Below are 14,581 nucleotides of genomic sequence, written 5' to 3' on the forward strand. Positions count from 1 at the left end.
TTAATTTTTCTTTCATTTTTGATTGACCACTTCCTGTGGGGCAGACTTTCCATCATACTGAGAACAGAATTTCACTTTGGCGAACGTACAGCGTGGTTGTAGCTGCGCTTTGTGAGTCATTGTGACAACCTGGGTTTGATTTAATATTTTCTGGGAGAGTTTTGTACTTGCACTCAGTCCCAAAACAAACTTAAAACAGTATATGTACATGAATATTAAAACAGAGAAATTAAATGATATATTTTACGTATATAGATTTAAAAAGGGGGTAAGTCTTGGCCTCATTGTGCCAGTTGGTGCTTTTGAGCACTGTATGTTAAAGTAATCTCATAAAATGACTTTGCAGTTCATTGGGGAGGATTAGTGTTAAACTTTATGGTGTCCACTCCAGTGGTTTTTGCTGCACACAGAAAAGAGGCAGAGGAAAGACACAGTCAGACTCACACATTACGATGTGGGAGTTTCATAAAACAGACTGACTGAGATCCAAAGTCAAATTAAAATCACGAGCATGGGACAATGTTATGACCCCTCAGACATGAGCCTCTATTCAAACCCTGCAAAAATTTCTGCTGCGGCGTCAGGGTCATCCTGGGACTGTCAGTGGGGGGAACAGAGTTTAGAGTGAGGCTGACTGGGCGAGTGACCACAAACAGCGCTGCCTGTGAAATTCCACCGTCAATAGGGGCTTTTTCCAGACCCAGTGCACCACAACCCTCCGGAGACCCCGTGTTGACTGTATTTGCAGAAACTGAAAGAGAAAAAGAGGCACTGCTTTAAAAATTCTCTGTCCGTGTACTATGAGGATGATGGTAGCTGCAAAAAGATGTGCATGGCAGTAATTAAAGGCAGTATTTTCACAAAAAGTACCAGTAAGAAAATGATGTATTAAACCATGGCAGAGTTGATCCATTTTCTGTTTCAAACAATTAGCTGATATCTAGTTGCCTTCTCGTGCCGTTCAGAGTAGAAATTACTTTTTGATTGTACAGTTATATTTGGGAAAAATCAGTGATTATCATGACCACAGCAGCAAAAGAAAACAGCGCCACCTGCAGAACCTCAAACTTCGTCTACAGAAAATTCCAGAAAGACCGTCCCATTACCTTTCCACCCTGACTGTGTGATTGACAGGTGGCTGCTGGGAAACGCAGAGATGGTGTTGGGGATTGTTGAAGAGCAACTTGCACAGAAGCCTTCATGTACAGAAGCCCACAGCTGAACACTTCCAAACCATTTATGTGCCCATAAAACCACCTTTGATTGCAGCTACAGTACGTCCACACCCTCATTTGAGGAGCGTCAGAAGGGGAATGCAGGAAATCATTAGTGTGCACAGGAACTGACAAAAACATTTCTAAAAGTAAACTGTCCAGAGCTGATTCTCTCCTCCAAAAAATGTAAAAGCACAAACTTTATTTTGATGAAAAAGAACTTTTCCATAGTCACATTTTAAAACCATCCAGGTTTATACTGCTTTCAAGGGACACACATAATCTAAGTCACCTGATTCATGCCTGAATATGTTTAAGGCTAAAACAAAAAAGGCTGTGTGCGTCCAGTTCGCTTATATTCATTCCTACCACTGCCCAGGAAGCCAGGTCCACAGGAGTATTTGCACAAGGGCAGAGCTCCATCTTGTGGTAATGATAAATGGAGATTTGCTGCAGCTGTAGTCAACGAGCTGGCTCTGATATTTCCACTTAAAGACACATTGTTACTTCACTCAAACCAAAGGAGGAAGAAAACACAGGAACAATCTCTATTCATTTATTTATTTTTACAATAGTTTGATTTTATTCAACAGTTTAAAAACATGATTTAAAATGAAATCAGCATATAAATGAACACACCAAGTGGTAAAATAATTGTGGGTGTCATTCATCATCAGTGTCCATGAAATGTCCATATAATGACTTTTCTCTTTGACTACATATACTGATTTTCTACACATACTTAGATGGTACTAACAATTTGAAAAACTATTCATTTTCTTTGAGTGGTTTACACATGGCTGTTAATGTGTCAAAACAATGAGAAAGCTTCATCTGACTGCAATGCCTTTTGGGAATTTGAGTGCTTAAAGGAGAGGACTGTGACGTACAGAGTGATGTTTGCTGTCAGAATTGTAATATAAATATTTCTGGCCTATTATGGCTTTTACTGTATAACCAGCTTGATAAACTACTTCACTTGCAATGTAGTTTCATCTGTGAACCATGAGTATACATGTGCATGGCGTCCTATATATATTTTTTTTAAGTCTTACATGTGTTCAAATGTGTAGAAATCTACATACATTCCAATGTGCAAAACAGCAAGTGTTGAATTTTGACTGGTGTGATGATAAATGTCCATTTACATTGCTCCTAACTGTGGAGAACGACATTTAAAAATGTAGCACACTGAGCATGAGTTTCACAAACACACACACAAAAAAAAATCTGAACTCAAGGTCCACTTAGAGTTTTTCTGGAGCTTTCAAACTCTTCCGCTGAGAAGTTCAGGAGCTGCTGTGTTTGCTCAGGAAGTCAGGAGTTTACAAAGCAAACCCCATTAGCTGAGGAGGACTGTGAAGCTCCAGAAAAAAGGTAGCAAGTGGACCTTGAGTTGCTACTACTTTCACCTCTCCTTGTTCCTATACCTGAACATTTTTTGACTTCTTCTCAGGTGTCTTCACTAAAATGAGAGGTGTGACTTGCAGACTGAGCCGGTGTCAGAACTTGAAAAAAAAGAAATCATAAATGAGGTGAAGCGGTTGGAGACACTGGAGTGAAATTCACAGACCCTCTGCTAAGGTTTCGCAATTTTATATTCACAATAAACAGGAAAAGAAGCAGCAGAGGGGACCTGTGTGATCTCAGCGTCTGATGATGAGTCAGAGTTAGAAACTGATTTGCTAAGGGGAATTTGACTAACAGTGTGACCTTGAGGTTTTCTAAACTCAGTGAGTCAGATCATCGCAAACAAAAGCCAATGTAGAAAGTCTCTGTCCTGCATTTTTGCATTAAAAACAAATTCAAAGGTCCCTGCACACCCAGGGCTTCACTCACAGGTGTTTTCACTTTGCTTAATTAGACCTCAGGACTACGTGGGAATGTGCAAACTCTGCTTAACTGACACCTCACTCTGCTGTTAGACAAGGACTGTGAAAGTCTAACCAGCTACAATCAGAGACATTTTTCACTTATGACGTTTAGTCTCAGTAAGAAATGAATGAAAGATGGCTGAATTCCATTTAGCTGCTGCAGTTTCAGGGTCCTGGTATTGTGCATGTTGGCTCACTACTGGGACACATCAGAGCCATCGTTAATGTTATTAGTAACACCTTTGCTTCAAATGTCTGCTGTGAGAAACACTTTGTTTTTCATGTACTGCACTACATATAAACACAAGTGTTATAGAATTGAGAAACATACATTTACTTAAAGTACTAATTTGCAGATTAACATTTGCTACATTTTTCTTACACTGATCTATTATGGTAGGTTTAGACGAGAAAAAAAATTTGTGGTACCCAAACATTCAACCATCAGCTAAAAAAAAAAAAGAAAGAAAAAGATCTCATCCATTTCATAGCACATTTATCAGGGAACAGCTTATCTGCATTTGTATGGCCATCTCCTTAAACAGAGAGCTCTCCTTAGCTGAGTGTGAACCTGAGGGACACCTTAAGCCCTTTTACATTAAGTAAGATGTTGTACCTTTAAGTCTGCCATGAAACAAAGACCACTGCTCAGTGTCATTTCATTTAGGTTAAAAAGTGGGCAAACGCAGGAGAAACACAGGGACAAATAATCAGAGACATGAAGACAAAAACCCACCCATGGCCTCGCCTGAGCGAGGACGCCTGTAACAGGACACGTTATCGATAAAGTTGTCAGCGGAGCTTTTCCCCACCCTGAGGCTCAGTGACACCCTAACCTGCACAGCCGAGGCGTGCAGGGCAGAACGCTAAACGGACACTGGGGAAGTTGTGTAGGCATTTTTAATGTTTTAGATACTTTGTCCGTGAAAGATGAAAGCCCATCTGAACGGTCAAGGCCACAGACTAGAATACATTTCAAAGTGACAAACGTGAACAGTTGACACAGATTGTAGCAGGCGTGTACCTGTAGTTTGACATAAAACTGTAACAATACTCATAGCTGGTGCTCTATGAAATCTGCAGAGTCAGAAACAAACTGATGAGGTCTATGTCTATTGTATTGCACATACAGAGAAAAATGCTTATTCAAGTTTGCATACAACGATTAAGAAATCCCCAAAAGAACCAAAGAAAATGTCATGGAAATAAAAGAAGAGTGATTGTGAGAAGCTTCAAGGTCGAAAACTGTATAGAAAAGACACAAGAAAATGAAACTGTCATTAAAAGATAAAACATTTTTCTTAATATGTTGGGATGTGGCTCAGCTAGGTTTCAAACTGATGGTTCAGTTTCACTCTCTCCATGATGATACTGCTGGAGAACTGTGCGACAGGAGCAGTGAATGAAAACAATGCTCATTAAGCTGTAGAGTTGTGTGTCACGAAGAAACAGGCCACATTCACAAAGCAGGTCCTGATGATCAAACCTGAATCGCCTCTGGTGTCTATTCTGAGCTACGACCCAAATATGACACCGACTCGACCTGGAAGTGACAGTGGCGCACACAAGAGGAGTAGGTTGGTAAAATTCCATTCAAGTCAAAAACTCAAGACATTTAAGAAGCTCAACTTTCAAAACTTAACATTAGATAAGAGGGGAATTCAAACCATATAAACTGAGTTACTGTTTTCAAATTGAAATATTTTGTTATTATAAATTCAGTGGTTTACAGCAACAAACGTATTTTGAGTTTTACTGCATTTCTACCAACCACACTGTCCACACAATCTCTGATGACATTACGGTAATTTCTCATTTATACAACTGTTTTCACAAGCAAAGTAGCACTAACCATGTCATGTGAACTGATCTTTATGTCTAAAACTAGTGTAGTGAACCTTTATATAATATATTTTTTTAGTCAATACAAAACAAGTAACTTCCAGTGATGCAAAGAGGATGTTAGTACTGCTGGATCCACTGAGAATCAACACACAAATCTGCAGCTTTTTAGCTCATTGTTTTTGGTTCACTGCTCCTTATGCTCTCACCAGCCATTTCTGGCAAACCAACTCAATTGAGTCATCTGTATGCTGGTGAAGAAAGTCAAACATGTAATGAACAAATATGACAAATACTCTTAAATACTTGACGTATTTAGGATAAAAGGCGAGTGAATACTGGATTTACATTCATCAGGTGGTGGAAAAAAAAGGAGCCCTATGCTACTGAGCTGATCCTGTCAGGGCTGTGTGGCTGCCCCCTAGTGGTCTGGGGGTTAAGTGGTCAATAATGCAGCTTTTAAGACCATCATTTTTGCATGGGAATTTCTATTTCCCTAGACAATACAATATGATTTACTGCAAAGCTATGACTTGTACACCAGGGAAACAGTCTTGTCTCTATGAGCTATGTCTAACAACTGTAATGTGGGTAAATTACATATTCCTTTTGCCCAAACACACACGCACACACTCCAGCACCCACACATCATATGTTTTGTCGGCAAGATTTTTTTAAAAGGCAGCAGTTATAGCTTGGGTCAATCTAAGAGTTCCTGATTCTTAAAAAATACAGAAGGCTTAGCCTAGTGGTAAAACTAGCATCTTTCAGAACGTTGACCCTTTTTTGTTTCGTCATGTAGAAGGCACACAAACTACCACAAAAGTATAGTAATAATCTTCAAATGTGCAAAAAAGCTCAGATTACATTATATCCTCAATAAAAGAAAAAAAAGGAAACAAGAAAATGTTCGGGATCACGCGCTCTGCCTTCCCTCGTGTATCTGTGGAGGAGTAGAGGATTGCAGTGCAGAGTCCATGTACATCATAGTAGAAATGTGCTTTAGAACCAACACAAACACATCTGCATTTCTTCCATTGGCACTTAGTTACCATTAGTGCAGACAAAAAGGGCAGAGGCAGAGTCCTTGCATGTGCAGCATGATATGCACATTTTGTATGCGTTTGAAAAGGCTGAAAGTTCTGCTTTAATTTGAAATTGTTCAAAGAGACAAAGGGGAAGAGGATCTCCAGAGTTAGTGTGGTGACTTTCACTTTAAGAACAACCCAACATACCCAAAAAAAAAAAAAATACAATGACACATGGTGGATGAAAGAAAGCAGCACTTCAGAGTTTCTCCCTCATGTAGTTTTGTACCTCCACATTTCAGTTTTATTTCTATCCAGCATAAGGAGGCACCTTCAGTCCTTTTTTATGTCTGCCACCCACTGCATCATCCCTCCAGTTGTCCTCTCTTTGTTCTCAGTTATTCAGATGAGGGCGAAGAGGCAGTGGTGGTGGGTGACGGCTTTGGGGCTCGGAGGGCCTGGGGGTTGACGATGACCTGGATGACAAAGTCCTTCTGGATCTTAGTGTCTTGCAGCCGCGTCTTGTCCGTGAGCAGCTTGCCAGAGAAGAACCAGCGCTGATGGGCGGCGTCGATGTCCTCTTGGGCCTGCAGCTGCTTCTTCAGCTGCCCTATGGTGTCGGCCATGCTGGCGCTGAGACGCAGGTCCTTACCTGTGGACAGTCGTACCTACAGGGGACAGGGGAACACAGGTCCATGTTTATCTTCACTTTCTGTCCCATGTACAGACATAACCGACAAAAACAGAGAATGTTTGGTTTCAGCATGGCAATTTCAGATTGTTTTTTTCCCCAAATTACAGTGGAGTGATTATGGTGATATGAAAATTGACTTTGAGGTAAAAAAAAAAAGAAAATCAATTGGAAACAGCATAAAACAGAGACATAATAAGCACGTTATTTTGGTTGGAAATGAGGGAAAGCCATTATGTGTTCATTTACAAATGTTACCGCATTTATTTTGAAGTCACTGTAGCTGCTTTCAGTTTCAGACGGTAAGTTAGGAGGTTCAGATCAAGCCAATAAAACACAAGCTGGCACTGGTTGGTATCAATGCTAAAATAAGTTACATATGGTTCTATGAATTCTGGGTGAATGTCAGATGTTGTATCTAGGCGTTAAAACATTTTGAAAAACCCCAGCGGAGGTATTTGGGGGGTCAGTGGTTGGGTGTTACGTTGCTCTTTCAGCTTCTGTAAATTCGTGGGCAAGTATCTGAAATTTTAGCATTCTATATTTGTGTTGCGCTGTATGTGAAAAGGCCTTGAGTGTGTGAGGAGCCTGTTGTGATACCTTGAGCTGGAATTCCTTCTTGGGTGCTACAGGGGGTTCAGGGCTGTCACTGGGGTCCTCGTCGCTGCGTTCAGAGATGAGGTTGACAGGCGGAGCCAGGCAGTAGACGGGCAGCTGGTAGCGGTTCCCCAGTTCATCGTAACATTCTGTGAGAGTACCTGGAGATGGGTGGAGTGCAAGCTGTGACTTAAACCGACGGTCAAATTAAAAAACAACACTCTGGATTTCACTGACTGATTAAAAAACATATGTTTTTGTGTATTTTCTGTTCTCACCATGTGGCAGTGTGATACTGGCTCCGTCCACTATAGCCTGGGCAAGCTCGTGGTCGTTGCATTCCAGTGCCACGGCGGCTGCTTTCAGGGCATCCCAGATCTCCTTACGGCCCTCGAAGGCCGGCGCTGTGTCCCAGAACTCATCTCGCTTGCTACGTAGCTGGCCCTCCGTCATCGGGTAGTCGCTCTTCCACTTGGGACGATCTTTCTTCAGAGGCTCATTCCGTCCTGTAATGGAAAGGACATTCAGTATTTCTCACCTCCATAGCATAAGTAGTGGTCAAAAACTCCACAGGGTACCTTTCAGTGTTCCTATCCTCTTATTGAAATCCACAGAAGGATGTGGTGGAATGATCAAGTGTGTGAATGCACACCACACAGAATGCAGATAACAGGCAGATTGATTAATGAACAACATGATGCTCCCCTGTAATTCATATCCCGTGCTTTCATCTCTTAGCAGTCATAAACAGAGCTGCCAGCGGACAGAAATGCTAGCCGTCACCAGAGACAGAGAACATCCCACCCCACCCCACTGTGTCATCCGAATCTAAAATTAGGAGGTCATTCAGAGTTTGCAATATGCATGAAGCATTTGTAGCCTATATCTGTCCACGTAACCTTACCTGTGTTTCCCACCAACACAAAGCACACCTAGGCCAGGAGAGCACTTATTTAAGTAGAGGCCATACCTGAGTGCCGACTGTCAGCTGCTCAGTTCATGCTGTCAAAAAGCACTTTCAGTACCTACTAAAAATCAAGTATTAAATGGGCCTAACCTTACATTTACAAATGCCTGAGAGGCAGAGATGCCAGTAACTGAGGAGTGGAGTGATGGAAAATGGAGAAGAGTATAAAGGAGACAGCACACATCCAAGAGGTTGCCTTTCTTCTCAAACAAATTATTTATAGTGCAGGCGGTTTAGGAGGAGTAATTTGGAGGACGTAGGGTGGTGTAGGATTAGCACTTGGAGCAGAATAAATCCCAACTGAAGCAAAGGGGCTTCCTCACACTATCATTCAAGTAGTGTTGGGCATGTGCTGTGACAGGATCTGAAGTGCGATAGCAATCACGATTTGGTCCACACTTGTCACAGTGAACATAGACAACTTGGCAATGTTTGTATGTTGGATGGGTGGGTGGACAAGCAAACACAGGAGACCTCTGTTCATGTTCCATGTGCAACCAATAATAAATTACATTTTCTTTTATCCATGGTTGTGTTTTTATTATTGTTGCCATGACAACGAGGGTCCTCTAACCTTAACGAGACACTTATTTTATCCCCAACCACAATCTTTTCCAAAGCCCAACCAAACCATGACCATGCCCTTAACCATGAAGGTCTGGAACACCCACCCACTGGCACGCTCCTATGGGTCGTATCCCAGGTTAGGCACAAGCGAATTATGTGGTCATTAACGCTGAAGGCTAAGGCTTCTTTCTTCTTCACAGTTTAATTTACTATGTATGATAGATTACTGCTTTCTTTCTTTACTTACACTGCATATTGCCCATCAGAATATTGTCTCTTTTGTTGTAGCATTTAAATTGTTTAAATGTTTCCAGCTTCTGGAGTTTTTGTGACTCCCCCTTTCCTAAAGGGAGGGCAGACTCAGACTCTTTATCTCTGACTGACATGTTCTCTGATATCTACAGAGTATATTCTCTACAGAGCTGACATGCTGCACTGTAGTATACCCATGAATGTGTTTAAACTTGTATTGTTTCTGTACTGTGACTGTATTTTCATTTTTCCCTCCTGAGATCAGGATTCCTTGCAGATAGTTAAAATACCTGAGAAAAATCTGCATGTAAAAAGAAAACAGGCCTCGAGTGGTAGAAACGCACTTTAAACAACTGTATTTCTACCAACTAAATGGTGGTCAGTGTGTATGAAAAGCAGGCAGTGACAAAAGGAAGTGATTCAGTAAATGGCCCTGTTGTATCAAACCGAACTGCAGCACATGAAGCAACGCATTACAGACAGACACATGGGCAGGTGCCACGTGATGAGGCTACAGTGCAGTGTGTTGTGTTTGAGTGTTAACGAGATGTGTCATAAACAAGGTACGAGGCTCATATGACTTCTTGGTGCCGTATGTCAGGATACTAACAAAACAACGCAGTCGTTATTGATGGCTGTTGAAGGATTACCTATTTCTGGGAAAACAATGATAACATGTAATGTTGGCTGAGCCCCCGTAAAGACATTTAATAGCCTCTCACATTCCCCTGACATGAGGCAAATAATGAATGTGGTGTGTTTTCTGTGTTCCTCTTTAACAGCAGACACCGGTGTTCATTCACTGGAATAGAGAGAGGATACATGGGAAGTGCGCTCTTTAACCGGACGCAGGCTGAATCGACTGTATGACTGTATTTCCTCTGGACACGCAACAATGTGCACAAACACGCACTCCCACATGCAGTCGACCTTGTAGCCGGCTGTCTTTATCACCACAATGGAGCATTCATCTTTCTGCAGCTAAAAGATAAAGTCAGCCTCTGTACTGTCTTGACCTCATCCATTATTTTACTTTTGAAATATTCTCAGCAGAAGAGGAGCAAATTCAATTTTTCTCATCACTGATTTCTGATAAGACTGAACCCAAAATACCTCCTGAATGAACAGGCAGACTCCTCTCTGACTGACTTTTGCTTTAAATGACTTTAATGTTCATTTCCACAGATGCTGCATTTATCTTTGGGGTCAAACTAAAATACATTTTCTGCCCTTAATGTTGATTATTACCACAACATTAGCTAGAAAACCTGGTTGATCAATACTGGCTCTTTGGGACTGAAACCTCAAAAAAAGAAAATAAATTAAGAGTTAAAAATAAGGCTGAATGAAAAAACAATAATAAATTATTGTGATATAATTTCATATCATGACACAAAATCATATAATTTACATTAAATGCTTAATAGAATTAATTTCCATGCTTGGATAGCATGCACAGAAATGATTACAAACTGCCTATCACATCGCAGGAATATAATTATGCACTGTGCAAGTTAAGTTTTAGATTTTGTAGGTTAGTTTTTATCATTATAATTGTTTGTTTACCTCATATTCAGGAAATGTTCCACTGTTTTGTAAGTGTTTGTCATATCCTGACTGTGAAGAATAGTGTGAAACCACAATTAATCATGTGGTTTCTGAGAAATCAGCCTTAAAACAGGAATTTTTTTTATTAAAATGGCATGTCTGGCTGTACTGCCAAGCCCTAATTTAAGTATTTTTGTCGAGCTAAAAAGGGGGCAGTTCTCTGGTGTCAGTTTTTTGTAGTTTTGTAATCACAGTGGTACGGCTGGCTTTCAACACATTCCTGGAAATGTCAGCTACCTGAGTGCAGCCTGTTAATGCAATGTTTTATTTTCCACATCATAATCCCTCTATTATCACAGGCTTCTCATCCGACCTTCAAAAAGGTCTCTGCTCTGAAAGAGTACACATCCTAGCTTTTCAGAAACAGTGGACATGATGTTCCACCTTGGTCGACCAGAGTGTATTTCATCCTTTAGGATGCAAATGAGGCTTTTGATCCCTGAGGGGATGTGACGCAGGAGTAAAACCTATATATCACAACTATCACAGCGCTATTTCATCCAAAGAAAATAAGGACAAAATCTTTACTGCGTGGCGAGGGACTGACATTAATCAACCCATGCTGTGAAAAATGGAGAGATAGCGCATTAGTCTCCTATTGTACATGACCTCCTCCTCTCGCTTGGCGGTCTGTGTGAGGGTGCGTTGAGTAGAGTAGACTCAGCCCTCTAAGAGGAGCCAGTCAGTGACGCAGGAGGACATGATGTGACTTGTTCTTTTTGATCGCAGCCTCGTCTAGTAGGGAGTGTCTGTGGATGATACCAATCAGGGTGGGAAACTACCATGAACCACAGCCAGAACCCGGGGAATCTCAGCTGTGGTGGCTTTCACTTTAAATAGTCTGTCCGCCAGCCACTTTGGCAAGTAACAAAGAAAGAAAAATAGTTTTTTAAGGTGGTGTTCTGCTCTAGAAATCTATACTACCTGCTCTTTTTGGGATATAACCAAGTGGCAAATAAGTCTCCTTCATTCCCTAACACAAAACTGGAATCCATCTTGAAAACATCTTTTCTTTCTGATGTAAACTGTTGGAAACAGACTGATCGAAAAACTTTCCATCCGTAAGAAATGAAGGGGACAAAACCTGCATCCAAATGAATAACAGACACAAGGATTCCTAAACAGTCACTATAAAAAAGGAACTACATTGTGCCGGATGTGCTGAAGTTCAAAGTCTCATTGACAAATCACTGCGTTTACACAATTTTCCTTTTGAGTAAAACTGCTGGATTAACAAATTTAAGTACAGATTTTACAACACCTCGGCCAGAGGCTGATGGTCTTTTCCCATCTTAGATCTGTTTATCACAACATTCACAAACCTACAAATCTGCAAAAGCCTTTAATCAGCTAATAAACACCAAGTATTTTCACATGTCACACCGGTCTGTCATAAATGGTCATGCTAAACATCACTGATATTATTGTCTGGGGTCGAACTATGCAGAAATTCAGACTGTCTGCCAATTCAGCTGTGCGGCGCCTGCGTCATTCAGTTTAGTCTGGTTGTAAATATAACATTTACTCTTGCTAAGTGCTGAAGCAGCAATCCAAATTCCATCTGTCACTATCAAAGACAAGTGTGAAAGAACAAAACATGGCAGGTTGCCAGTGTTTATCTTTAGAAGAATGTTATCTTCCCGGAAGGTATTGGACATGAACACAAGTCCCTGATGTGAATAATCGGCACATCAGCAACTTCAGGAATCGATGTAACCTCGTCTACTTGGCTGGTGGTTACAGCACTGAAGTAATGTGTTCACAGGGCTTCCATACTACCACTTTGAGATAGCAGTTGACCCAGGAGGCTTACTACTCTGGGATTAAGAGCGAGGCTTGAAATTGTTGGTTGAGAAAATTGTCGGCCTTGTTATAGGTGCAATGTCAGGCAAACGGTGGGTGTAGTGTAGGTGAATATGGCTGTAATCAAAGTTAGGAGTGGGTCTGGGATAGCACAGTTTGCCTGGGTGCTCAACTTAAATAGCAGGAGAGAGTCAAACCACATTCTGAACACTGGCATCACAAGAAAAGAACTTTCTACTTAGGGGAAAACAACAGATTTGTGTAATGAGAGGGCAAAGACATTGGCCTTGATATGCATGTTGCACCCTAGGCAGGTGAACTGCGACTGCACTGCATTCACACTTCTGAAAGCCTACCCAAAATTTACACTGCTACACGCCAACATCCTTCCCCCTTTATTTGCAATTGTGCAAGTTAAAACATGAGGGACTTCAGTATTTGTAACTGCACAATACGATCACTATCTAATCAACCCACATGAGCTAACTCTTTGTGTACACATTGGTCCAAGCATGCTGATATGCACACGCAGTGCCCATAGAGGCCTCCCACAGTGATCAACCAAAGAAAACCTGCATGGCTTTATTTTCCTAAGTTTACCCTCAGTCACAGTTTCCCCCACACAAAAACAAAGGTGAGCAAGGAGGTGAAACCCAAGCACTGGCTGGTGGTCACTTGAGATGCAGGAGTGGAATACATCTGGATAGAGTGAGTCTCACCTATCTCTAGTAGGTTATAGGGATACTGGGTGTATTTATAGAGTATACATGTAATGAAGCAGAACTGGTTTGTTATCCTGTACTAAATGCTATTCCTGAGAAAAATATGTAAAACCCAGAATGATTTGCAATGCCACCAGTGAGAACTGGTGCGGCAACAATAACAGTTTATAGGTTCATATGATTTACTTAAGCACCCCACATACAAACACATGGTGGTCTTACCTCCTCGTCCGCCGTTCCTGGACGAGCCTCGGCTCTGTGTGTCCTCCCAGCCCTCCCAGTATCTCCCCACACATCCTCCCATGGTCAGCGGACTGCAGATTGTTTCCACGCGTCTCACCAGCTGAGCAGGGGGGCCATCACGGACGAAGACGACGAACTAGGTCCGTTGCGGGGGACGGGTCGCAGGTCCAGAGAGAGAGCTGCAAGCCTGATATGTCATCCGGAACGGCAAAAGAAAGGGAATCGTGTCTGGATGTGTTTGATGGCGCTGATCCGAGCTGTACCTGAGGGATCTTGGGTTGATGTGCGTTTTTTCTTCTTTCTCAATCAGTGCTGCTTGTGTTTGACACGACCCCCACAAGATTCAAAGCTCGTGGCCCGCACTAACGTTACAAGAGTTTGATAGGCAAACTAAGAGCCAGTCGTAACATCTGCCAAACTGCTGTTTTAATGTTAGGATATAACCAGCAACATATCCGTTATCTAACCTGCTTGTTAAGTTGGGTTTAGTTGTAAATGTTGATGCTCAGCAGTGCAAGCAGCGCGCACGTTTCCTCGCTAACAAGCTAACAGGGCCAGCCAGCTAGCTACCACAACATCAGTAAACACAAACTTGAGCGCACTCGTGACCGTTTCCTTGCATGACGAGTTTCTTCCAGGTGTGGCGGGTAGTTACAGTTTCCCGCAGCCCCTCCGTGTACTACTTCAATTCTTTGACGTTGTCTCCAGATCTTTGTCTTTAAATCCCCCGAAACGTTTCTTCCCTCACTGCTGGTGGAAGGTGACTAGCGGCGGAGCTAGCGCCACCGAACTTTTTTACGCTTGCGCGTACGCACGCATGCAGGTGTTAGGTTCTCTTACGTCAGGACGAAAGAGAACTATGAATGGACGACGCTGTAAATAAATTCAACAGCGACCGAGGTCTATGACATACTACTGCTTAGTTTATATCACGCATGTTATTTTTAATGGCACTCGTTTAAAATAGTTCAAAAACAGTACAAAAAACATACTTTGCTTTTGTGAAAGGGCAGCCGGTGTATATCAGTAATATAACGGAAAATTCCAATTTAGCTAGGTTGTACTATTTTCAGTTACTTATAATTCGGACAGTACCTGAAGGCAACACGAAAAACTAAACGTTACAAAAAACGAACATTCCACAAACGGTTAAATATCAAGAAACGGTCACCT

At 41.7% G+C, this 14,581-nt stretch overlaps 1 protein-coding gene across 1 annotated transcript; it reads right to left on the minus strand.

Annotated features, from left to right (window-relative positions):
- Positions 1–1,759: 1,759 nt before the first annotated feature.
- Positions 1,760–14,218, minus strand: ubtd1b (ubiquitin domain containing 1b). The gene is made up of 4 exons (XM_018661037.2): positions 13,388–14,218; positions 7,525–7,752; positions 7,250–7,407; positions 1,760–6,626 (listed from the first exon to the last, which is right to left on the minus strand). Exons 1-4 carry the CDS (start codon positions 13,467–13,469, stop codon positions 6,357–6,359), a joined length of 738 nt encoding a protein of 245 aa, XP_018516553.1. The 5' UTR covers positions 13,470–14,218; the 3' UTR covers positions 1,760–6,356.
- Positions 14,219–14,581: the final 363 nt, after the last annotated feature.

The sequence above is a fragment of the Lates calcarifer genome, linkage group LG23 (genome assembly GCF_001640805.2).
Source record: "Lates calcarifer isolate ASB-BC8 linkage group LG23, TLL_Latcal_v3, whole genome shotgun sequence".
Lineage (NCBI taxonomy): Eukaryota > Metazoa > Chordata > Actinopteri > Centropomidae > Lates > Lates calcarifer.